Genomic DNA, 25,049 nt, shown 5'->3' with positions numbered 1-25,049 from the left:
CTTGTCCAACTGGTGTGTGTATGTGTGTTTTGATTTGATTTGGAGTGTGGCCCACTCAGTCTGGTTATCAGAATACCGGAAGCATAGTCAGACATTTATAGTCAGCCAAAGGCCATTTACTGAGAAATAGAAAATAAATAATCTTATGAATCGTCTATTTCACTGTGCCTTCCAAAGAACCGATGATACACCTGGCTTTGTTCTGGATCTTGCATCACAGACTATATAGAGTCAGCAGGAGAACAGTGATAGGGATTAATTTCACCGGGCAGACGCCTTATGGGGAATGGAACCTGAAACCTCCCATTTACAGCACAGGCTGTGTAACATCTAGGCCACATTTTACCCAAACTACTGTACCCAGCCTAACGTCTAACTATATCTAACATACTAATCCCTTTTTAATCTGTAATGGCTCGATGAAGAACCAAAGGAGAACTTGTACAAAGAAGGACTAGATCCCACTTTTAAATTCTGCTGTGCGACTTCTATTTTCATGGTAGATATTTGAAGGCCACTGACTTTGGAACGACCTCCTGTCTTAGGAGTTTGGCTGGCTAAATCTGTATCATCTTATAAATCACTTATTAAAACTACTTTCATAGTCTTGCTGTTGATGTAATGATCTTTTATTAAAAAAAAAATGTTTATCTCCCTCTTATGGTTTACTTTTATATATCTTGCCTTGCTTTTATGTTTCTATCTTTAATTGTTTTTTCTGTTGATTTTGTTTTGTTTTTTACTCTTTTGTAAAGTGCTTTGTAACTGTGTGTTGAAAAGTGCTATATAAGTAAAGGTTATCATTATTATTATTATTATTAGGGCTGAAACGATTCCTCGAGAAACTCGAGTAACTCGATTACTAAAAATCATCAATGCAAATTCTTTGCATCGAAGCTTCGTTTAATCCATATAACTATATACACACTCAGTGTTTCGCACGGATGATTATTACTGTTGCACAACGCGCTGGAGAAAGAGAGAGAAAATAGCGAGGGGCGAAGAGAAGAGACAGGCCAGAGAAAACGACAGAAAGTGTCCAAAGTTTCGGATCCAGTGTTGCCAACTTGGCGACTTTGTCGCTAGACTTAGCGACTTTTCAGACCCCCCTGGCGACTTTATTTCTCAAAAGCGACTAGCGACAAATCTGCCGACTTTTTCTGACCATGGGAAGCAATGTTAATGTGTTGAATCCCAAAGCATTTGGCAATAAATTGGTTCGGCTGATGCCGGTTTTCTCTACTTGCTTGTCTAATCCAGAGAGGTCTGACGATCACACCGTTTCCCACACACAGTGTAGCCCCCTCCCTCTGCTGAGAGCAGGGACTGTAGAATAGGGTCCACTTGTAATTGCTACCGGCGTACGCCGAAACTGGCCGGGTGGGCGGAGTCAGCACTTAATATTAAAACGGGATGAGATGAAGGCTAGTAAAGAATGCACGTTAATTATGGCTATATGTAATGGCTAGTTAAGAACGTAAATCAATATGGTGGCTAGTTATGATGTCCCTAAGTTAGCTAAGTTTTGCTCAAGAAAATAACCACAGAAAATAAAATGCTGCAGTCAATTTGTGAAAGCCTGAGCTTCATTCATGTTATTATTATGATAGTCACACACACATACACATGCACACACACACACACACACACACACACACACACACACACACACACCTACTCCCCTCACAGTGATGCATAAAATACCCCAGAAAGCAAAATATCAGGTGGTGTAAGTAGCAATTGGAGCCTAAAATGCACCAGTCCAATACAGCAGGTATATTCAGTTTAGTTTGATTGCAGTGAGTAGGGTCAGCAGGTGTAGGGCAACCCTTCAACATAGTAAATAAATGTACATTAGCCAGTCTTATGAACTTGTATGATATTTAGGCCTAGTAATAAATATCAATAATAATAATTATTTCACCTCGTTTTCAGTAAATCACAGTGCCGTATGGACAGCTTCGTGCGGACAGCTTTTCTCTTTTGTATATTTACTATTGCTCTTTAATAAAGCAAAAGTATTTCTTATCCGATTACTCGATTAATCGATGGAATAATCGGTAGAATACTCGATTACTAAAATAATCGATAGCTGCAGCCCTAATTATTATTATTATTATTACTGACCGAGCAGGAAACTAAATTACATCCCATCGGCACAGTGGCCGATTGAGTCCAAAACTGTCCAAAATGGATTTCAACACACCCGAAAACAGTGGTTGCTTAGCTGCAAAAAGTGACGACAGAGTATGACAGGGTAGCCAAAATAAGCCAAAGCCAAAATAAGTATGGGGAATTGAACTGAAGACTTTTGTACGGCAGTCCATAGAGGACATACATAAACCTTTTTTTCTCTTTTGTTATGTTGAGATAACCACTTAATCATCTCATTACCATGACAAAACAAAAGTTGTTTTCTGGTCATAATGAAATGATATTGTGTGACTGTGAATTCATTCTAGATTGTTGCAAGAAGCCAAAAAATGGACGAGCGGATCCGTTTTTATTTTGACCACGCTTTATCACAGGCAGAAATTGCATTTTGTTTTTCTTATTACCATAGCAGTGTCCGTCACCTTCGAAGGAAAGTGTCGAATCTGGCCTTTTTAGGAACTATGGCAGTCCATAGAGGACATACATAAAATGGCTTTTGTTTTGTCATGATAACAAGATAATTAACACGTTATGATGAGAAAACGACTTGTTTTGTCGGAATAACTAGATAATTAAGTCGTTATCTTGGCATAACAAAAGAGAAAACATTTTTTTAAGTATGTCCTCTATGGACTGCTGTACTTTTGGCCTCCTCTCAGCCTGTTTTCTGCCACCCTAGTGTTGTAAGTTTGATCTGTCTTTTTTAATCCACATTAATGTTGTTAATGCAGTGTTTTAATATTTTTGATGTCTGAATACAGTGTTAGTAAATCCAAAGTTTTGCTACAGAGTGTATTCAATCTCGTTTAATTGTTTTTACAATGTTACAAATATAATGTACAATACAGAAAAGATCAAAGAACAATAGGATAGAACTGAGGTTTTTCTATTGGTTAGATGAACATGACGGTGGTGCACAGTAAATATTTGAGCAGCAGGACTATAGATATTTTGGTAAGTTTTAAAGTGATGTTGAACTTTGGTAGTACCTTGGGTTGTGTTGGCCATGATATAACCCCAAAATCTGTGATTCTCTGTTATCTGTTGCTCCGGTGCTCTGATGGAGACGATTGGAGAATTGCGTTTTTTTCTCTCTGAAAATCACACTTCTAGCAAATAAACATAAAGAAAGCAGATTCTGACAATATATAAATAAAACTAGTCATTCTGCTGAATTGTTTTTAAGTGAAGCGCTTTCTTCATGTTTATTAAACCTTTCAGTTTGAATAAATGTAACACTGAAATCCGGTCGGATGTTCGCATTCGTTTATGTGCTATAAGATTTTGGTTACCGGTATATCATAGCCAGGAAGCTACACAACCCAAAGTACTGCCAAAGTTCAACATCACTTTAAGTGACATACCATGCATGCAAAGAAGAGATAACAGAAGACAGTAACTTATACTTTTCAAAAGACTTCTCAAGGTAGCTTTTAGTAATTCCAGGTTTGTAATATAAATAGCAATATAGCCAATGCATTACTTAGAATAGTAATTAGGAATAAGCCTAACTGAAGCCTAATGTGATAGTCTTATTTAGCTGGAATAATCAACACTTAAAAAACCACAACTAGTTGTCATCAGGTTGGAATAGATGCTTAACTTTTTGACAGTTTGATAGGTTTGAACAGTCGATAGGTTCGACAGTCGATAGGTTATTGTCCATGGTGAAACATATGGTACAGAAGCTTTATTGGTAGTTTTAGGGCGAGAACGTGGTGGTGGTCTCGGTGTCTGTGGCCGCTGAGCTCCTCCTCCTGCCACAGGTGTACCTGAAGAACCTCTCCTGGCTCATGCAGCCCAAGTCCTTCAGTAGCTTCAGCAGGTCATGGCGAAACTTCACACCAATAAAGGCGTAGACAAAGGGGTTCAGGCAGCACCTCAGGAAGGCCAGACACTGAGTGACATCAGTGGCGTAGAGGAGGCTGTTGTCATAGTTGCAGTCTGTGCTGCCCCCATTGGCTGCGTCAAGCGTGGTCAAAAACAGGACGATGTTGTAAGGCACCTGGCAGAGCAGGAACACAGCCACCACAGCGAAGATGACCTTGATAGCCTTATTCCGTTCAAAGCTGCGGGCCTGGCACAGGGTCTGAACAATGACGCTGTAGCAGAAGCCCATGACCAGGAGCGGCATGGCAAAACCCAAGACAATCTGGCTTGTCTGGATGCTGACACGGAGCTGGTCCTTGTTGCCGGTGTAAGGAGTGCAGGTTTTGTTAATGATGGTGGTGTATGTCATCTCCGGTAGAGAGAAAATCAGCGCCATTGCCCAGATCATAGCTGATGACACCTTGCTGAAAAACACTGCCTGGGAGCGGTGGCGGTGAGCAGAGACGGCCTTGGCGATGGCGAAGTACCTGTCCACACTGATGCAAGAGAGGAGGAGCATGCTGCTGTAGAAGCTGACCTTGTAAATGGTGTGCATGGCCTTGCACACAACCGGGCCCAGCTCCCATTTTGTCATGGAATTGGCTGCCCAGAAGGGGAGCGACAGAGCAAAGAGCAGGTCTGCAAACGACAGGTTGAGCAGGTACACATCGGTCATGGTCTTCAGACGCTTGAAGTAGAAGAAGGTGAGGATTACCAGTATGTTCCCCAGCAGCCCCAGGAAGCAGATGATGGAGTAGAAGGTAGGCATGAACCAGAGGCGGAATTTGCGGTTGGATTCTTTAACACACTGCGTGACGTATGTACCATAATCCGGACTGGGCTCGGTGGACTCGCTATAATCGTAGTCCACTGTGGTGGTCATATTCTCTCCTTCTTGAGATGAGCATGTCTGGAATCAAAGACAGTGAGACTAAAATATCAAAATGAAGCAAGTAAAAGCCTATGCAAATAAGCAGGTTATTAGCTGTTGCTACACTGCCCCCGTTTTTTTCATACACCTTTACCACTTCCTTAGAGGAAATCGTGCTGTGGATAGTAACCAGCCTGCTGTTTTCAAGTCTATGTGGATACACTGGCCAGACATATAGTACAAGCACATGATGTTACTTGTGGGTTTACTTGAGAGAAAAAAAAAGAAATAGATCTACTGCACTTTGGTAAAAAAGAATAGATTGTGGGGGTTTTTTCTTACCTTAAAATTCAGCATCCATATCAGTAGAGCTGTTAGAAGGATTCGGAAATCTGAAAATCAGATTAAATTAAGAATTAGAAGACTAACACTATGATAATATGTGGTTGACAATTCCCTGAATGAGGAGTATATTGTGAATGATAAACAGTAATGCATTTGTAGAGAATAATACTTACTGTGCATTGCTGCAAGTTGGCTTGGGTGTTAGAAATGCTGTGCACACTGTGGCTATGTGGTGTTAAATTAGCGCATAGAATAAATGCCTAGTTCCCTATTTTTAACAAAGGTCATGTCTACCCATGACAAGCATTGTTGACACGGTAATGTAGTCATTAGACACAGTTATCTAGTCATTAACTCTGTTCCAGCTGATAAAATCCCTACTTGTATGTCCTTACTTGTAGGAAACCGATGTCAAAAGTTATTGTTTGGCAAAGAAGATGACACAGTAATCTAATTTAGCATGTAATTGGTTTGAAAGATAATATCAAGCTAGATTAGTACTGAGCAGTGGCAGTGTTGGGTAGATTACGCCGAAAAAGTAATGTTGGCTGATTATTGATTACCTTGCCATGAAAAGTAATCAGTTACTGAGTTGGCCTGATGTGTTTTGCCTCTGTATGCTGAGCATTTATATTTTGGAAAAGTGTGGTAATGTCTGCTTACTACCCATAGTTGACTATAACAAAGCACCACTAACAAAACTAATAGGTGTAATATCACACACAAACCTTCAACATACAATAAAATACTCAAAAAATCAGTGATTAGGTAGGCTAAGACAGTATTTTTTATATCAGTCTCCCTTTTTTCATAATTGTAATAATACATGTCATCTGATTATTCATATTAATAGATTACACACTTAAAATCTAATTTAGACTTACTTTTTTGGAATCAGATTACATAATCCAAGGATTACAGCCATGGTTACTACCTGGGAGTGATTACAACAGTATGTCAAATGTTTTATCTACTACATTTAAAATGCCACCATTTTGATGGCTGTTTTTTTTTTTTACGCTACACGTGAATTCACCAGACCGCTAACACTACACCCTTGTCATGGAAACTTTGTTAAATCGTGGTATGGCACTCACCGTTGACAGAGGTCATGCTGACTGTTAGACTGTCGACTATGCTGCAGATGAAGCCAATGAACACAGATAAGGCAAGTGTCTCTATTTGATGTTGGTATTTCCCCCTTGAAGCACAACCAATGTTCATACATCTTTCTGTTTCTCCTCAACCCTCAAGTATCATGTGAGAAGTAACCACATGCTCCAACCAAAATGTCATGTGCTTTGTGATTGAAAGCAGTAAATTAAACAATTCTTGGTACTCCAATGTATATTAAAATATGTAAAATAGATCACAGTTGTTGAAATAAACGAAACTAAACCATTGTCTTAGCACCTAAACAAAAGTACTCTAAGAATAGCATGGTGCTGTTAGTGACTGACCACAGTGGTAAGAATTAACCACTTACTTGAAAGTTCATTGCTTTGTTAGGTGCCTGAATGTTGTTGTTTTTTTTGTTTTGTTGTTTTTTTGGGGGGGGGCAGGTACAAATAATAACATTAAAGTGTATTGTACCAATACATTTTGGTGAAGAAAAACAATGTCTGCCACGAAAAACAATACATGTCACACAGGTGAATACCCTACATGAGTAAAAACTTCCAGCAGAATTACTAGTCACAGTCTGATAGATGAGTGACACTATGACTGTTAAAAACCCCATACTACAGTGAACAGAATTGAACTCACTGGAAGGCCAAGTATGTAATGCTTTCCTACCTATGAATAAGTAGATGATACAACAATGGTGACATATGTATCAAAACAGCCAATGTAGCCATACACCCAATATATACCCTACAAAATGTAGATTCTATTATGAGTGTTTGATTTCCGATGTGTTCAAATATGTAATAGTAGTGGCAAAAGCGTACTTCATATCCAAATTTGTCTAAACTATGCACAGGAAAAAAATAACTTGAAAGTTGATGAGACAGCTTGTTCTTCTTGAAACATCAATCTAAATTTGTTTTTCATATGGCGAGTTATTCAGTCACACATTGCAATTTCAGCTGTATTTATCATAGCGTCTGATTTTATTGCAGTACATTGTTGTACATACATTATGGAGACAATGAGTTGTGTTTTGGACAGGAAAGCAGGTCTTGAAAACTACTCTCACCCACCTGCACTCAGACGTTTTGCACAGGCTGCTGCACACCTGTACATCAATGTGGTTGTGGGTTCAAGTTTTCACTTACAAACCACAGAGCACATCACATGGCTTGCTAGTGCAGGGCAAAGGCTTCACATTAACATTAAAGCAGTGGCAAATCTCATCACTACTACGCACGAGAGTAGCTGAAACGTCACATGCAAGATTAAATCTCTTAAATCTCTTCTACCTCAGTCCATTTGGCAAGAATACTTAATTTGTAAGTGTGCAACAAAACAAAATATTCTTGAACACAATTGGGAGGAATGGTAGTTATACTGTATACTGAAAACAGGAAATCAGTACAATTCCTTCTCATCTTACCACTTCCCTTACCTGCCTGTTGCAGAGGATGAATGTTTAGCAAACACATCATGCCTGCAGCAAATAATGTTTGATTCTTTTATGACAACCCATTGCATATTTACTACATACTTTGTACTCTGATCATGACCTGTGCAAGTGTACCCTCATCATATACTTATACATTTTAGATTATGTATACTTATACTATAAATATACATTTACATCATACTTTTAATTTAACATTATTGTGACACTGCATAAAAAAACATTTTGGAAAACAATCAAAACGATAGCTCAGGGTAGAAAAGTTTATTGGTATAAATATGTCAAAGGAAATTCATTTTAAGACTGCATGTTTTTGACTGTTCTTCAAGCTGCTTTACGACAAGATGAAAATTCATGTTTAAGCAAACCTTGTAACACTGTGTACACAATTACATTTAAAAGTTTTCTGCTGAAAATTGCAATATTGATAATAACATAACACAGAGATGTTCTAAGCGTACTGCTTTTGATTTGATTGACAGCTAGCAAACTTGAGAACACTGGTAGTTGAGCATTGTACAGCATTGATGATCTTGTGACATACTTAAGGGTGGACTGGGCCCCAGGACAACCAATACACAAGTATAATAAAATGCTGATAATAAATAACAAAAAACTACTACTAGTGACTACAAACTCCTGAGACAATACTGTCACTTTAATACTGATACGGAGAGTAAACAAAAATTCTCCTGCCTAGGAGATGGTCACCCCACTCCACTCTTCACAATTAAGCAAACTTATTTAAAAAAAATAGCAACATGCAAAAATAACAAAGAAAGCAACAATGACATTACAATACAAAGGACAAAGTTAAATATAACACTGAACAATGTTTTTTCCATGTGACAGTTTGTTTGTTTTTTATATATAGCCAGTCTTAATTCGCGATGATCTGGGATCTGCCAGACTTAGTGCTAGAGAATAAGACAGGAGATATGTATTCATATGTGCTGAGGAGGGGTTGTATGGTTTCTTCCATCTGGCACTGAGGCCTGTGGGGGAAATGTAGTGCTTTCACATAGGCTTTTGTGGCGCACTTAGCAGCCATTGATTTTAGACAGGACCATTGCGTTGTAGGCTTCAAGTGCTTTAAATTTTTCATCTATTTGTAATCAGCACACGTTTAGAAGCCTAGATTTTTTCAGACTCACTAAAAACAGAATCTTTGCCTCAGGCTTGTTTTATAAAATTGAGCTCATTTGAACACTTCTCATATGCTTTGACAAATTGAGATGATACTGTGCAATATATGTTATCAGAGGATGATATCGGAGGCCAATGGACGTTATGACGGCCTTACAGTTCAAAGACAGTCGGGCTGACTCAGTGGGCTGCTCGTGCTCTGCTGGGCCCCTCTGAAGATGGCTCGCTAGGCGGGGCGTCTTCTGTCTGAGCGGAGGTGGTCTCCGAGCCTGTGTTACTGTCACTGGTGCCCTCCTCCATGGCTCCCTCTGTAACACTCTCCTTGTCCTCCGAAGCCCCCCCCTCACTGCCTGGGTGAGCCTCCAGCTCCTCTGAGGCCTTCGGCTTCCCTGGATCAATGAAACAAGGAGAAGTTACAGCATTAAAAATGGATTGATGCTAAAGAACTTGAAGCCACTGTAGCCACACAAGAAAAGGTTTAGTCAGTGAACCAAAAAGCACCAAAGCCACTGATGTGTAAGGCTACTGCAGCCCACCTGTGGCATCCATGGGGTTGGTTTCTGTGTCCTCGCCTTCCTTGTTGCTGCTTTCACTGAGAGAATTCTGCTGGGATTTGTTGCCATGCGTTGCACAAATGTGTTTTTCTTCCTCTGCTAAGACACAGGTGGGAGCTTCTCGAGCACTTTGGTCTCCTGCTTCCTTCTCACGCTCAGCCATCCGTTTGCGGGATGCCTCCTCTGCTGCAGCAATCTCTGCAGAAATCTTCTCCATGTCCACCTCCACTTTCATACAGCACAGCTGGGTGGAGGGAGGGATAGTAATGGGGGTTTCAACTTATTGGCCAAGCCACCAGGTAAAAAGAATTACAGTGTTCTTGAAAATTTCTGCTAATGAAAATTATACTTTATTCACTATATGAGGTTTAGTTTCGGCATTTCTCACAAGGTTGGTGTTAGATAAAGGTTAGGTTTATAATCACCTTTTAGCTGAAAATTATGGTGTGCTCCAGATTTGCAGTTTGGCCAGAAAGGAACAACTTATTTTGTGCCACTGATTAACTTAATGGAGCATAGAGTTCTGTTTCATACACAAATGCACTACAATAGAAATTCACTGCATGCTCAGACTTGAAAATGCTCCTTCTCCATCAGTGGATAGACAGTTTATAAAGCTCTGTAAAGGACAAATAGCGCCGCCTGTTGTATACAGTGGACAATGCATTCAAGAACAGAGTGCTGCATCTCATTTCAGAACAACTGTATTATTGGGGCTACAAATTGTAAATGATGACAGCTATATGTATGCCAGAGCATGTGGATGGAGTTAGCAGCAGATGGTGGCTGTAAGGCAGACCTAGCCTGCCGCACCACCAGAGCTGAACTCTGTACAGTAAACCATGCAAAATGAAGCTTGCGTGCGAGTAAGTGATGACCAAACTCAATGTAAAAGATACCATACCCTTTTGAGCTCGTTTGTGAAAGACTCTGTGGCTTCAATGAATTTCCTTTTCTTGTCCTGGTGGCGGTCTTCAATCTGAAGCAACTCTGCCTCCAGCTTTCTCTGTGACCCAAGACACACAGGCACCAGTGTTATTACTTTATCAATCAATACAAAACCAAGGTGTCGTATTCCATATGCTGCGATTATGGAAGACCCAGAGACCAGAATTTGGTCATACCTGGTGCACCATCAAAGACTGGACCTGGCGCTTGAGGACCTGCATGCGAGCAGTGGTTACAACTGAGCGCACATCTGGGACTACGCTCTCACTAAGGATCTCACTGATCAAACGGTGGTTGCGCTGGAAACGAGCCGCAGCCGAGTGCTTTATGGAGAATCCATCATCGTAATCTGAAGACATGAAAAAAGCATTTGGCTTTTTGTGGCTGTTTAGGTAATATATTTTCATACACCTGTCAAAAGGCAAACTGTAAATGGATACGTGTTGCACAGTTTCCATTAACAAGACTATGAGAGGTTTCAGGATACAAATTGAACAAAATTATGCAAATAGTGTTGTATTGAGACACTAAAAACATCAGGAGGCTATTGTTCAGTATTTATACAGAGTTAAGTATAGACAATTATGTCAAAAAACAACCTTAAGCAAAGCAGAGCCCTCATTGTTGTGATGAATGGGACAAGCGGTTAATTATAACCCACTGTATGTGGGCAGAAGGTTCAAGATGTAGGCTACAATTTTCATTCGCCAACAAATGTTAAGCTTTGTTGTAAATGTATACTCTTTTGCTTTATAAATACAGGATGATGGTAAAGTAAGTGAACATCCAAATACAGCTCAATCTACAGAGCCTTAAGAGAATATTCAACCCCCTTGACTTTTTCCATTTTGTGGTGCTGCAGCCTGAAGTCAAACTTCAACATTCTACACAAAATACCTCATAATGACAAGTGAAGAGATTTTTTAGAAATGTTTGCAAATGTATTTAAGATGAAATACAGAAATATCTCATTTAAATAAGTATTCAACCCTCTTGAGTCAGTACTTTTTTAGAAGCACCTTTGGCAGTGATTAGAGCTTTGCATCCTTTCTTGGATTTGTGTGTATCCGGTTGTATCAGGGTTTTTTTTTTCATTCTTCTTTGGAGATCTGCTTAAGCTCAGTCATGTTAAATGGGAAGACGCGATTCATGTCTTGGCTTTGGTGGGCTACTCATGGACTTTCACATTCTTTTCCTGCAGCCATTCCGGTGTTGATTTGGCTGTACTCCTAAAAGAAATGTGTCATTTTGTGTGTGTCTTCTTTGGGACAACACACATTTGTGTTACTTTTCAACACGTTAAGCATACGTAACAGCATATGTTGTGTTAAAATGGATTGTCATTAGCATATGTTGTGTTGAAAAGTAACGCAAATGTGTGCTACTCCAAAGAAGACACACATGTTAAAAATGACATTCTTTTTTAGAGTGTGTATGCTTAGTGTCATTGCCCTGTTAGAACATTGCACCAATTTAAGGTCTTTGGCACTGAAGCAATATGAATGGTGATGACCTGTCATCGGTTTCCACCAGACATAGCACTTTACAGCTGAAGAGTTCAATTTTCTTTTAATTAGACCACAGAATCATTTACCTCATGTTCTCAGTCTTTCACATGTCTTGTGAACTCCAAACACTTAAGATTTATGCCTCTTCGAAATTCTGTCTGAATTGTACAGGCAAATTGTAGCAACATCTCACGGACATTCAAAGAACTAACTCAATTTTGAGTGTCACTGCAAATGGGTTTTATATTTACTGACTCAAACATTTCAGCTTTTCAATTTTAAGTTTGTGGTGTGGCTGAAGTGTACATCAGTGACCAAACAACCTAATTAAATCCATTTTGAATTCAGGCTGTAACATCACAACATGTGAAAAAAGCGAGTTGAATACTTTCTGAAAGCACTGCGTGAGTGTCAGTTTTACCTTTAGTCCACAAATGGGAATTCAATAGTATTTAGTGTCATTAATGTGTGGGAACAGACATTTCCGCACAGTTGCTTTTGGCGCAAGACTGTCCCTCTATTTTATTTATGTTGTTTCAGGTTATTCGGGTGATCAAGTGGGCACTCCCGATTACAGATGTTTCACTTAAGTAATACCAGGGCACCTCCAGCAGGCTTAACTGGATATTACATCACACCCGCCCCAATTACATTACATTACACCCGCCCTAAGAAAAACCTTCAACCAATAGCTTGTGTTCATTTGCTGGTTAGATTCATTAGTTTCATTCACCTATTCTCATCCATCAGAAATAACAAACAAGCAGTGTAGCTCTTTAAGTTGTTTTTGATGCTATTAGGAATAGAACAGGAATAGAAATGGTGTAGCTATTAAGAGACGAAGACTGTTTTTAAGACTGTATTTATTAAAGGTGACCAGAGCCTTTCAACTGGTGTGAACTGATGCTGGTAATGAGCTAAAGGCAATATTAGACTGGTGCAACTCTTTAACTAGCTCAGCCCAATCTTTGAATGTGTAACCACCTGGAGGGGTAAATCTTGTTTAATTGTGAACGTACGTGCAGTTTGTTGAGAACATAACCCACCGGGATAATGGCTCTGACATTTTTATGGTCTAGGGTGTTTCTAAATAGCAATGGGTTTTATCTGCAGTTTTCCTGTACATCATTATCTTCTACTGAAACCAAGCCAGACCCCAGACAAGGATCATTTCCTTGAGGTGGGTGTAACTCATGTCTACTTCTGACTTGTATGTCTAACGTGTGTGTGTGTGTGTGTGTGTGTGTGTGTGTCAGTCTGTCAGATTGTGCATTATGCAATTATGCCTAAACCAATGTTAAGAATACTTTAAGAATACAATTTAAGCAGTTGTATATTTTAAAGTATTTGATGATGCATTTTGCAGCTTAAAAGCAAAAATGGCTTTTCAAAGGTAGCACTACCACAAATGTGGAAGGTTGCAGCAGTGTAGGAGGAGGGAATAAGATAATACAGTCTCTGGGTGTGCGGACTGGCAACTCTGTGTGGTCGTGCTACTGTAATTACAGCTCTGTGACAGTGCTCTAAACCTTTGGAGGGTAAGCATTTAGCGGAGGGGCCTTACCATCTGGATCCTCAGCCGGCTGAATGCTCATATAAGGCTCGCCCTTGTCCAGTCTGGACTGCCTCTGTCGGCTCTCCTCCTCTAGAGCTGCCTCAGCACGGCTCTTTGCATTGACGTAGGCCAGGTAGGCCGGGGAGTTGTGATAGGCCTTCATGCTCTCATTATACTCAATCTACGGTGGGAGAGATGATAGGAATGACAAGGAAACGGAGAAGGCAAGCAGACGTAACACGTGGGCGCTCAATTCTGTTCAACTACGACAAGACAAGGAAAGAGGTTTACTCAGGATTGTTAGAAAGGAAGGAATGATGACTGGAGGGACCAGCAACTGTTGGAGGCACATCTATTGGTCACCCATCAGAAAACACCATAAACACCCCTTGTAAAACAACCAACCTTCTCTGCTTCGTAGTCATTCAAATAATCCTGTTTCTCCTCATCAGTGAGGTCCCTCCACATGCCACCGATTATCTTCCCAATTTCCCATAGCTTCAGATCAGGATTGGAGGCTTTTACTTGATCCCAAACCTGGTGATGAGAACCAGACATGGGGTGTGGGGTTGGGTTGGGTTGGGTTGGAGGGGCTATAAATGGTTATCTGTTTGCAGAGAGGTCACAAACCAGAGGAGGCCGTGTGGTTTAAGCTCCATCTCCAAGTTGATAAATCCCACTATCTGGTGTGGACTGTCCTAGCTATATATCTTTTTCTGGCCTGGCTTAATATCTAGTTTCACACCTACCTCCATGAACTACTACTAGAGTCTGAAACATTATTTATAGCTTACTTACTCTGAGCTGATGGAATATCTTAAAAGCAAAGAATCTTTGTCTTGTAATAAAGAACATGATGGTGCAAAAGAAAGCAATTACACGTCATTCACTTACCTTTCGACTATATCTCATATATGGCATCAATGGCTTATCAGGTGGCTTGGGTGGCTTTGGAATATTTATTCCAGAGGAATTCTGGGAAGGTAAGAAAAGGAGTGTCATCTTAGAACATGGTGGTTGTTGAGTGATTAGGCAACCATTTAAACACACTCCCACTAAACTAGGCTGAGAAATAGCTCATAGAACGACATGCAAGCACACGGCTGTGTAATCTGACATAAAATTATCCAAAATGATGCATCAGAGTCATTTCTTATCAGTTCAATAAACTTCACTTAATTAATGACAGTTTGAGGCCAAACAAAAGTCAGGAACCCCACAGAGTACAATGGAATAGCACTGACTAGGAAAAAAACCCACAAAAATCTCACTTAAGCTGAGATTTGCCCACTGCGAGACATAATGCCATTATCAGAGTCAGCCAACCACAGCTTGCATGCAGCGACTGAATTACTGCTCAGCAGCCAGAGCCATGCCGAGCAGCGAGTCTGTAATGCCATGGCAACACTGATGGCATGGGTTACTTAGCATGGCTGTCAGCAATGCAGACTTTGAAAGGCAGGTGGTATTTGAATACACACAGATGGACTCTTAGCCAGTCTGCACTGTGATGGAGGCAGCAGAGGGAGTTTGAAATGACACACATCTTCAGAAAGTCTCTGTAATGGAATGAGCAACCCTAACCATACCGTCCATTCTGCAGCATCTGCTCTTTGGAGAGTGGAAAATGCAAAAATACATCTAATCTCACTCTTTCTGAACAAAGCAAGGGTCAATCTTGTGAAAAGCTGCAGTGCTATTGATGCTCGCAGAGGCTACTGCAATGTCTTGTCTTGACTGAGCAAGTCTGATTGTTCAGTGTCATGTGAAACCGAACTGGAAGTGAATTGCTAGAGATTTTGTTTTGTCCAGCTGTTTCTGCCTGTCATTTTCGGTCACCTTGTTTTCTCTATGTTAATATTCATACCGTTACCCGACTGTTGCTGCCTTGGCTCCCTCCCAGTCTGTAGTTGTTGTAGGCCAGATGGCTGTATGGGTTGTACCCCACAAACCCGGTAGTGTTGGGCATTTGCTGATGGAAACAAATGAGACAGAAACACGAATGAGAAATGGCATAAAAGAAGGGGGGGGGGGGGGGGGGGGGGGGGGGGGGTAAAGCCCAGGAGGAAAATTAAAGAAACCCATGAAAGAAGCTGGGAAAATGCAAAATAAAGACACTTGCATTCATGCTGGGATTATAAGGAAATAATCATTTCAGCAGCAGTGGCATATTGGCACATCATATTGTGTGAATAACAGGGTATGGATTTAACAAAACGCTGATTTCTTAGACTAAATGGCATTCTGTGGTAGGGTATAAACTATGCTAAAGTGAAGTCTCCAAATAGGCAACATCAGTATTTTGGGATACCTAATTAATATTAGGTGCTACACTTAGTTATACTTACTGTTGTAGGGGCTGGGGGAGGGGGAGGGGCATAGGATGGCCTCTCTGTTGTGAAAGAAAAGGTCCAAATGAAACATCAGCATCAGTCCAGTGAAACTATAGGCTATTCCCAATCCTTTGGGGTGAGATCAAACCTTCACTCAATTCAACCCTTAACTATTTGCTAGTGAAGTCTCGTAAAGAAATGCTTTCTTTGTATACATGAAACAAAACCAGCATTTATCTAATTTTGCAGAAATAGACCTGTATTAGGGAAAGTCAGTATGTTAATGATTGCAATGCACATTTGATGTTACAGTGTATGTGATATCAATTCACTTGGCTTTATGGAAAGAGCAGTTTTGATGTATTTGAAAATGTATGGTAACATCAGCTAAAAGGAGCTTAACACAACCGAATTACACCCAATTCCTTACTTGACATATTTGCAGTGAGGAGTGGATGTCAGTCTATTCCAGTCATTGGCTCTGTAACAAACACATTTTAGTGGAGGACAGCATTGTATAAGGTATTGATGAGATGACTGCGGTTGACAGGGTCGTTCAATCACAGGACAAAACAAAGAGATGCCGATGATGAGTGTCAGGCAACGCAGCTGGCTAACGTTAGCTAGCAGCTACGTTAGCTCTAGCTTACTACTGTAACATTATGAGCACAGACAAGTCGGGAAACACTGCTGGATACAACTGGCTAGCCGTTCAGTGTTAGCACAAGAAATTGCGTTAATTATCATGTTAACGTTAAATTGTTCGCGAGCACATGAAGTGCTAAGGGTGTTATAACAGTTTGAATGCGGTAATTAGTGAATAGCTAACGCTATTAGTTTACGTTACGACTATTGATGGTTTCAGCGTTCACGTTAACTATGAGCTCTGCGGTACCCAACGAACGAGCTCTAGCTACCTTGAAGCTAGCAAGTAGTAATGCTAGCTGGTAGTAACATTGTACTGTAATTTGTTTTTTCTGCTTGTCGAACCAGCTAGTTAGCAACAAACATCAGCAAGAAATGCAGTTAAGGCATGTCTAAGCTAAACCGAACTGCAATTGTACTGTTATGTCCATAGATTTGCGAACCAAGTTGGCTAGCAAGCTGGCTCATCAGCTTAATTAACGTTAGCTGGTATTAGTACCAGCAGGCTGACGTCTAGCTTGCTAGCTAGCTTAGCTACCTCAATGAAAAGAAAAATGGCATCCCTAAGAAATTATTAGCATGCAACGGGAAGTCAAACCAACATATCTATAAAAACATTAAATTCCCTTAGACTTTTTTGTGGCTAGCAAGCATGTATTCTAAAGTGATGGCCAGCAAACTCACCCTAAAACCCTTTGTCCCCACCACAGTGAGTGTGTACGTTGTGGCTATATAACAGGGAAGCTAACCACCTAGCTCAGAGAAACAGTCCCCACAATAAACGAATGAAATGGGGTCCACTCATAAGATTCCAATAGAATCTTCCAGAATTGCACCCCCACCCTCTCCTCATTACAGCTGTGCTTTGCCTCGCTGATGGTGTTTGCCCTGAACTGTCACTACTGCAGCCATCAGCTATTGATATGATAACATAAACATTCATTTTCAATTAATTCTGCTCAAGAATTGTCATTCCAAGAAAAAAAAAAAAAACATATCATCGTAGCCCACTGCAGGATTGTAAATTTTAACTGCACAGCCTTATGAGTTATTTATATGTATAGGGTGCAATTGGTGAATTTAAATTGTAACCTATACTTGGCAGCAACATATGTAGCCTGTTTACTACTGAATTGCATGGAAGCAAAACGCTGACCTATATTGCTCTTCTGACTGCAGAATAGCTGACCAATAACACATCAATCAATGTGAATAATGTGTTACAATAATATAGAAGTGGGTGTTGTAGCTCTACAGTGTACACCAATTCTTTTCTACAAGGTATTTTATCTCAAGTCTACAATAGAAAAGGTGATACGATTCATTATGTCACCGTAGCACAGAGTTGCATTGATAATGCTTCACAGGCTAGTAGGCTTTTGAGAAAATCAAGGTTGATCTATTCACTGTTCCCTTGTTGTTAGAACTGAAATACTTTGCATTCTTGTTCACATTGTATGAGAACCGCACATGTCACTAGTTGTAATGGTGTAGTCCCTAATGATAACAATGCAAAGCCTCGAGGATTTAGCCTACATCTCTGCCCATTCAACCTGAGTAGTACTTCTTTTGGATTTGTTAATTGATTGTGTTCATTGTGGCCCCTTTTCTTTCTGTTTACATTGTACACTTGAGAGATTATTCAATTTCTGCTTGACCTGTGTCCTATATAATATGCATTTAGACACAGTTTGGATCTTGTGTTCAGGTGTGGTGGTTCATTTTCTCCGTCAACATAGATCCATCAGTCAGAGATAACAGAATTTATCAACTGGACAGAGAGTGGATTCCAGACAAGAAAGGACCTAATTTGTTGTTGGATACCTGTAATGGTGTACATTTGGAGGTGAGGTGGAGGTCACATGCCTCCTGTAAGCTACAGTGCAGGCTTTACACACACACAGGGCCTCCCAGGCACAGCTGTGGGATTCTGGATGCCCAGAGGCAGAACAGGGCCTGTGACATTGTGAATCGAGCAGAGGAATACCCGTTAAGCTATCCTTCCAATGCAGATTCAGACCCAGTTCTTCTTAAGCCCATAGAGCTCTCCAAAATAGACTCAGGCAGTGGAACTAAGCAGACTTGAAAGTTTACTCTGGTGGTGGACGGTGGAGGTATTTATAGAAGCCGCTGCAGTCGGATTATTATGATGTATCATTCCAGAGGTATTCCTTGGACAAATGCCTTGAGTATTATCATTAACTTGTGTGTCTAACCAGTGTTTTTGTTAGGCCCAGCAAAAGGCATGGTAAAAACGGCAACATTTTTACAAAACCGTGACATTTTTATTGTGAAGATGCCTATCTATATTGGCAGCAAGGGCAAAGATTACTAACATAAACTTTGGCATCTGCCTCCTTCATTGTCTTCCATCTGCCATGCATGCTGACTTGGCTGGTTTCATGAATGCATAGGCGCAAATGTTTTGTTTTGTGCCAGGCCTAGAGACATCAGTTGGACTGTTTTACCATTTGATGGAAGCAATAGGGAGATTGAAAAGCTCTGAAGTAGATCCTAGTTAAATTAGATGTGCATACTAGTATACAGCACATTATTTACACATGCAACTGCAACCTTGTGTTCAAAAGTTTATCTCCTTTTTGATTTTGGCACAATATCTATAGATTTTTACAGAAGAAACTTGCATATGCGTTCTGAAATACCCTGTACAGTCTTTATAGCTGCGACCAGCACAGCAAATAGTATAAGGTACTTGGTCGGTCAGTCCCAAAAACAAAAACAAACAAACTCATCACTAAGTTTAATTTGGTTGGTAAGACATAGGTTTGCCACACCAGAGATGGTGGGTTCTAATCCCAAGTGAGGCAGTTTAGCACCAAACTGGTTGCAGTTTATCACAAATTACGTGCTGCTGCTTCTTCATTATTAACCACGGCTGAATTTTTAATACAGCGCCACATTTTACTCATGACTGGTTGATTTGGAAATCACAGGTTTGGACAGTGTTCTATTCTACTTAGATAACTATGGCAAGTAAGCAAGTACAGCAGTGAAAACAATCACATACTACTACTACTATTACTACTACTAGTACTACTTCTACTACTAATAATAATAACAACAACAATAACATTGTGATTTCTAATGTGTTTTAATTGAATGTATTACAATGTGTACATTTTCATCAAGTAAACATTTACAATGTAACTAATCATTCCATTAGTTGAAACTCCATTTGAGTTCTTTGATCACTTCAGTGTTTGAATATCACGGCCCTGTTCTGGACAAGATGCACAAGACCTTAACAGTTTCAAACCCCCAGTCCATTGTTATGCATGCAAGAGTTACTTCATATCTTCTAACATTAAAATCAACAGATAATGTCAAAGGCAAACAGGAACAGTCTATCTCTCAGAAATGCAATTACAGTACAGTACAGCAAAGTTAGAGATCAAGTAACGTACTAGTCGCATAAATATACAGTTTATGTAGTTGAAGGCCTTTCCAGAATCAAAGCCAAAACCATTTGCCATCTCCCTTGAAGATTAAAACTATTTAACCAAGAAATGTGTTTTGCAACGTTGGTTGATGAATGATAAGCTAGCCCTCATTAGAGGCTTTGTTTTGTGCATGTAGTTCACTGAATGAGGAACAATGCCTCCATATCCTTTATCTTATGGTTGTGGTCTTTGGAAAGATTTTTAGGATATTTGGTTCTTGATATTTTTAAGCTGTAGCAACGATTCTCCCTTTGTATTTTGGTGAATAACCTTTGGATAAAACTCTTTATTTGTATTAATTAATGAAACTGTACATCTGATGTCAATACACCATCTCCAGCATTGGTAAGGTTGATCCTTGGCTTAAATGCTTATATTGAATGCCTCTAGGTAGGTAGTATAATTGGTAACTGATGAACCATAATATGGAATTATAGCTGAGAGCAAAGTGACTAATATTAAGGAGGACAGAATAACTAGGCCAATACAGAGACACATTTTATGATTGTATATTTTATAAAAAAAATAAAAAATAAAAAAAAACATTTTTGTTCAAATTCTTATGCTTATTATGATTAAACATTATTCTTGCAACATTGACATAAATCTCTTTGCTGGGAAGAGATTGCACTTTACAGTAGTTTTTTTTCCTTCCAATTTCTTCATTGAGTTCCATAGCAAAAATAGAAGTGCACTGGAAGTACACCCTCTATGTTTTTGCATGTAGTGATTTTTTTTAAACTCCAGGAACTGGAATAAAATACTCCAGAATTCTGAGTACACCCAACACCCTAAAGACCCATTAAAATGTATTGAAGAGACCTGACATAAGAAGAACCTGTGCCCTGACAACTTCACTCTGATGGTAAGAGCCAAAGTCTGTCAGATTCATTTTGGGAAGGGCTGGCCCACATCGGGTGTCCACAATTATCCCTTTAATTGAGTTGAGTTTACTGGGAGAAAGCAATTACTTTCACACCTGAAGATTACGTGTTTGATTACCTTGCACACCAAACAATTGAGAGAAGCACCAAAATTAGTGGATTTGGTTTTCTCTCAGACTATTTATATCTATACATCTATAAACTACTAAAACCTAGAAAAAAGATGAGACCAAATTCAGTATGGAAAATGTGCAAAAATGCAGAAAATCAAAGGGGCGAATACTTATCCATGGCACAGTATGTTATTACTATGTGGAGCTGAATGAACCTCCCTTCAGTGTGTTTTGCTCTACCATTCATAGTTAAAGCTTAACTTATTTTGAGGTAAAATCAAAGTCTGGAGAGAGTGAAAGCAAAATAAATCAATATGACATTGTGTGACTGAGTGTAGCTGTGAGCCTCTCGCTCTCATTTCCTCTCTATCTTTCTTTTAATCTGCAACATATACGATTCTACTGTACCATGGTCCACACAACTATGATTTATTTAGGAGACCAGTTGCACTATTATGTGAGGGAATGACCGGACACTTTTCCTGGACTTCCTGCACCCTTTCACCCGCCTCCTTTCATGAACTCAGACCCAGGCTCTAATTGCCAGTGTGACACCACACCAATAATGACCGTCCATCCAGACAAGATGAATCCTTGTTGGAGTCAATTAGTAACCCCAGTCTCCCAAGGGACAATTAGCTAGAGCAGGCTATCCATTTCTGGTGATGACAAACACGGGCTTTGCTTAAACCTTCCAGTCTATCCTGCATTTATAGGCCACTCCACCATGGAATACAATCAAATTGCTGTAAGAATATTAACAGTCTTGCCTGGAGTATGTAAAATGTTGGATGAGTAGCTAGGTAGCTTACATGGTAATGCACCCTATATTATGTCCTTAAACACAATATAATCAATGGTGTGCTGTCCTAAGGATGATACTGTATAAAACCTGATAACTGGCTGAAAATTAACTGACAACTGCATAATCATTATACTATCTTTGATGCAACACCAGAGTCCTCCAGTCAGAGTTTCAGAGCTTCATCATTCAAAGTCGTTACGCTCTGCTTGCATCTTTAAAACATATGCACGCAATTTCACTACACTGGTCAATGAAACAGTCGGCCAGTTAGCTGCAGTGATAGTGCAAAATAATGTGGGATGTTACGTTATTTTATTTTGTCAATAACATTATGAACACACATGGGAAAGTTTAGTCAATAGCCATTACAGATGGTCACACATTCAGGCCATCCTCACACTTGCTGATAATTCCTCCACTTCCTGAAAATCCCAGTCTTCAGTTCCAATCTAAAACAATGGCCAAAAAGTGCAGAGGGCATTTTTTGTTTTGTTTTGTATTTTGGCACAATCAGTATATAGCACCACCAAACTGCATGATTCTGCCAAGCAGTCTGTTTGGAGAGTAATCCTGTATGTTGAAGCATATTCATACAAACATGAGAGTCGCACTGGCGTCTTAGCACCAGCTGGAGAAACAAGATTATCCTATCAGCAGTGTACAGCGTTTTTAGCCCAGCTATGCTGCCAGTCCTTCTGGACCAGTATGCTAGAGAGAGCTCATCGTCAAAGAGAGGGGGATGCAGAGAGAGTGAGGGGGTGATGAAGCACATCTATTCTGGGCTGTCGAGGCTCTCAGACAGAGCCGTTTCTAGCTTGTTGGGGGCCCTATGCAAAATCTTGTTTGGGGGCCCCCCCCCCGCTATTTCAAGCACTCATGAATACACATCAAATCTGCATCGACACAAATTCCAAATGCATATAAATCAGACCGAATGCTGCATTTTTCACATAAAAAATTTATTTTAATTTCAGGAACTTAGTTGCATTGTTAAGACATCAAAATCAAAACAAACATGCAAATTGTAAATACTGAACAAATAAAATGTTGTTTTTTTTCAAAAACAGAATGCTTTGAATAAATTATAAACTTATGAACAAGAATAAACATAAAATTAAGTACTATAAAATTACACTAGCATCAGGATAAAAGTGCAAATGACAAATAACAATCCAATATAGCCTATATTATGCAAAATAATTTCACAAATCAGACAAAAGGTACTTGCATCTGGTGTTTGTGGGTCTGCTGAGGAAGATGATGATGGACCTGGTGTCCCCTGACAAGCAGAGAAGTCTGGCTGTGCTGAGGCTGGTCCTCCAAAGTATTTCAGAAGTGCTCCTGCAGAGACAAAGTTTCTAGGTGAATGAAGATATTTTATCATAATTATTACTCATATTGTAATACTGTTGAAATCCAAAACCTGTTCGTTGGTAAAATTACATTAGTGACTAATAACTGGAAGAATAGTGACTAGTCATTAGAAAATAAGCACTACTGCCTAATTTCAGTGACTAGTGCATTTTAAGGATTAAATGTTAAAACGGCCTGCCATAGTTACTGTAGTTTAAAAAATTCCCCTTAAGTAGCTTTAAAGATACCTTTTCCACACTGTAGGACGATGTTATATAGGCCTACATATTCTGTATCTGCTCGTTTAAACGCATCATTGAAGTGAGTGAAATATTCAAACCCAAAACGCCATTTTTTTATGGCTCCGCCATTACATCAAATGGAAAGATCCAGATGTCGGTGCATTATTTTATACATCTTTCCCTGTAATCCAGCATGACATATTTGGTATATTTGGAAACTTGGGATCTTGAGTAGGCTGTGAAACGTGTGTTTGTAATGATAATCCCGCATGAGGGTCCTTAATCCCCCTCTCGTTAACAACCACCGCCATAACTAAATTGTCAACCTGTGGGAAACACTTATTAAATGCGAGCTGTTTGGATGATTATATACATGCCGAATTTACCAGAACACCCTATCAGTTAATAGCAAAGTCTCACGTCATATTTTCATATGCGTTTTTTGCCGATAAATAATGCAGAAACAAATTGCCAGATGTTTGAACGGACCTTCGCCTACCGTTCTCCCCTCACGGTGCGCAGAGGCGGTAGCCGTGCCGATAATTCTGACCATAAAGCGAGTATGCACATGTGGTCAGATGCGGTTCAATAATACCATGATACCATAGATCACGTTAGCTAGCCTAGCCAGCTCTGAAAACAAAATGCGTGTTACTAGGGTTAGCAAGCTAGCTAGGTCTAGATAGCTGGGTCGTATGGTAGGTAGTAAACCTAGCTAACGTTAGCTATCCAGTGGTTCAGGTAACTTTATACCGATCGCTGACTGGTAGAAATACATTGCCCATAAAAACAGGTTATACGTTTAATTAATATGTCTTACCTCTGCTCTGCAAGCGTTGTTTTTCCTCTGCTTTCTTCCGTTTTCTTTTTTCATTTCCCGAAGGATACGTCCTTTTGGACGCTTGGTTACCAAAAGTGGCCATTTATAGTCAGACAAAAATACGGTGGCGCAACGGGGCCCCCTAGCGGTCACGCGGGCCCCGCGCAGCTGCGTAGTCCGTGTATAGCAAGAAACGGCTAATCTCTTTCATAGTAATCACTTTTCACTTTGGTCTCTGGGCCGGATTATCCATATATGGCATCGGGCGAGTGCCCGGGGGCACCAGCCAATTTGCCTTGTTGGGGGGGCATCACAGCATTCAAACCACAATTATAGCCTACCTTTAAAAGTTTTGTCAAAATTTCTTTATATATTACTCTCTGGCGGGAATGCATACACGGCCAAAATTAACCTTTGATACTAAAAAAAGAATACGGTATGCATAAAGAGAAAGAATCGTGATTGGTGTGTAGGTGCCCACCCCCCGCCTCCCCATAACATTTGAATTTGTCCAGTTCAAGCATTTTGTGCGGGAAGAGAAAAGCCGTTCACCGAAAGAGCTGCTGCGAAAAAGTAGGCTGAAAACTACTTTCCCAAGTGTGTTTGCCGCAGTCAGAATTTTCTTAACCTGCCTGTTACTAACTGTAAGGGTGAGCGATGTTTTTCACAACTTAAAAGAGTGAAGAATGAACTGGTCGAGTTGATGCTTGTGGAAGGGGTTTCTCTTTGAACTGGATGCGCGGTTTGTGATGCTTATAACAACCATAATTTCTAATAGCCGACGCATCGCAATACATTCAGGGATGGACTGGCCATCGGGACTACCGGGAGAATTCCCGGTGGGCCTCTATCTACTCTA

General features: G+C 40.0%; 2 protein-coding genes across 2 annotated transcripts; both read right to left on the bottom strand.

The window, feature by feature from the left end:
- Positions 1–2,945: 2,945 nt before the first annotated feature.
- On the bottom strand, positions 2,946–6,422 carry ccr7 (chemokine (C-C motif) receptor 7). Its single transcript, XM_071921097.2, has 3 exons — positions 6,337–6,422; positions 5,237–5,286; positions 2,946–4,933 (listed from the first exon to the last, which is right to left on the bottom strand). Exons 1-3 carry the CDS (start codon positions 6,350–6,352, stop codon positions 3,857–3,859), a joined length of 1,143 nt encoding a protein of 380 aa, XP_071777198.1. The 5' UTR covers positions 6,353–6,422; the 3' UTR covers positions 2,946–3,856.
- Positions 6,423–8,117: 1,695 nt separating this feature from the next.
- smarce1 (SWI/SNF related BAF chromatin remodeling complex subunit E1) lies at positions 8,118–17,353 on the bottom strand. Its single transcript, XM_071921082.2, has 11 exons — positions 17,197–17,353; positions 16,298–16,348; positions 15,883–15,926; positions 15,408–15,506; positions 14,429–14,509; positions 13,940–14,071; positions 13,544–13,715; positions 10,648–10,820; positions 10,428–10,529; positions 9,506–9,767; positions 8,118–9,358 (listed from the first exon to the last, which is right to left on the bottom strand). The coding sequence occupies exons 2-11, from the start codon at positions 16,302–16,304 to the stop codon at positions 9,150–9,152; spliced, it is 1,281 nt and encodes a 426-aa protein (XP_071777183.1). The 5' UTR covers positions 16,305–16,348; positions 17,197–17,353; the 3' UTR covers positions 8,118–9,149.
- Positions 17,354–25,049: the final 7,696 nt, after the last annotated feature.

Source organism: Centroberyx gerrardi, chromosome 3 (genome assembly GCF_048128805.1).
Source record: "Centroberyx gerrardi isolate f3 chromosome 3, fCenGer3.hap1.cur.20231027, whole genome shotgun sequence".
In the NCBI taxonomy this organism is placed as follows: Eukaryota; Metazoa; Chordata; class Actinopteri; order Beryciformes; family Berycidae; genus Centroberyx; species Centroberyx gerrardi.
Note: the sequence above shows the minus strand (reverse complement) of the source record. Positions and strands in the feature narration are given on the sequence as shown.

Coding starts and splice junctions, on each gene's coding strand:
- ccr7 (XM_071921097.2), bottom strand. Junction 4,934..5,236: donor TATGGATGCTGAATTTTAAG/GTAAGAAAAAAC, acceptor CTTTGATTCCAG/ACATGCTCATCTCAAGAAGG.
- smarce1 (XM_071921082.2), bottom strand. Junction 9,768..10,427: donor TCACAAACGAGCTCAAAAGG/GTATGGTATCTT, acceptor CCCTCCACCCAG/CTGTGCTGTATGAAAGTGGA. Junction 9,359..9,505: donor CAACCCCATGGATGCCACAG/GTGGGCTGCAGT, acceptor TCATTGATCCAG/GGAAGCCGAAGGCCTCAGAG.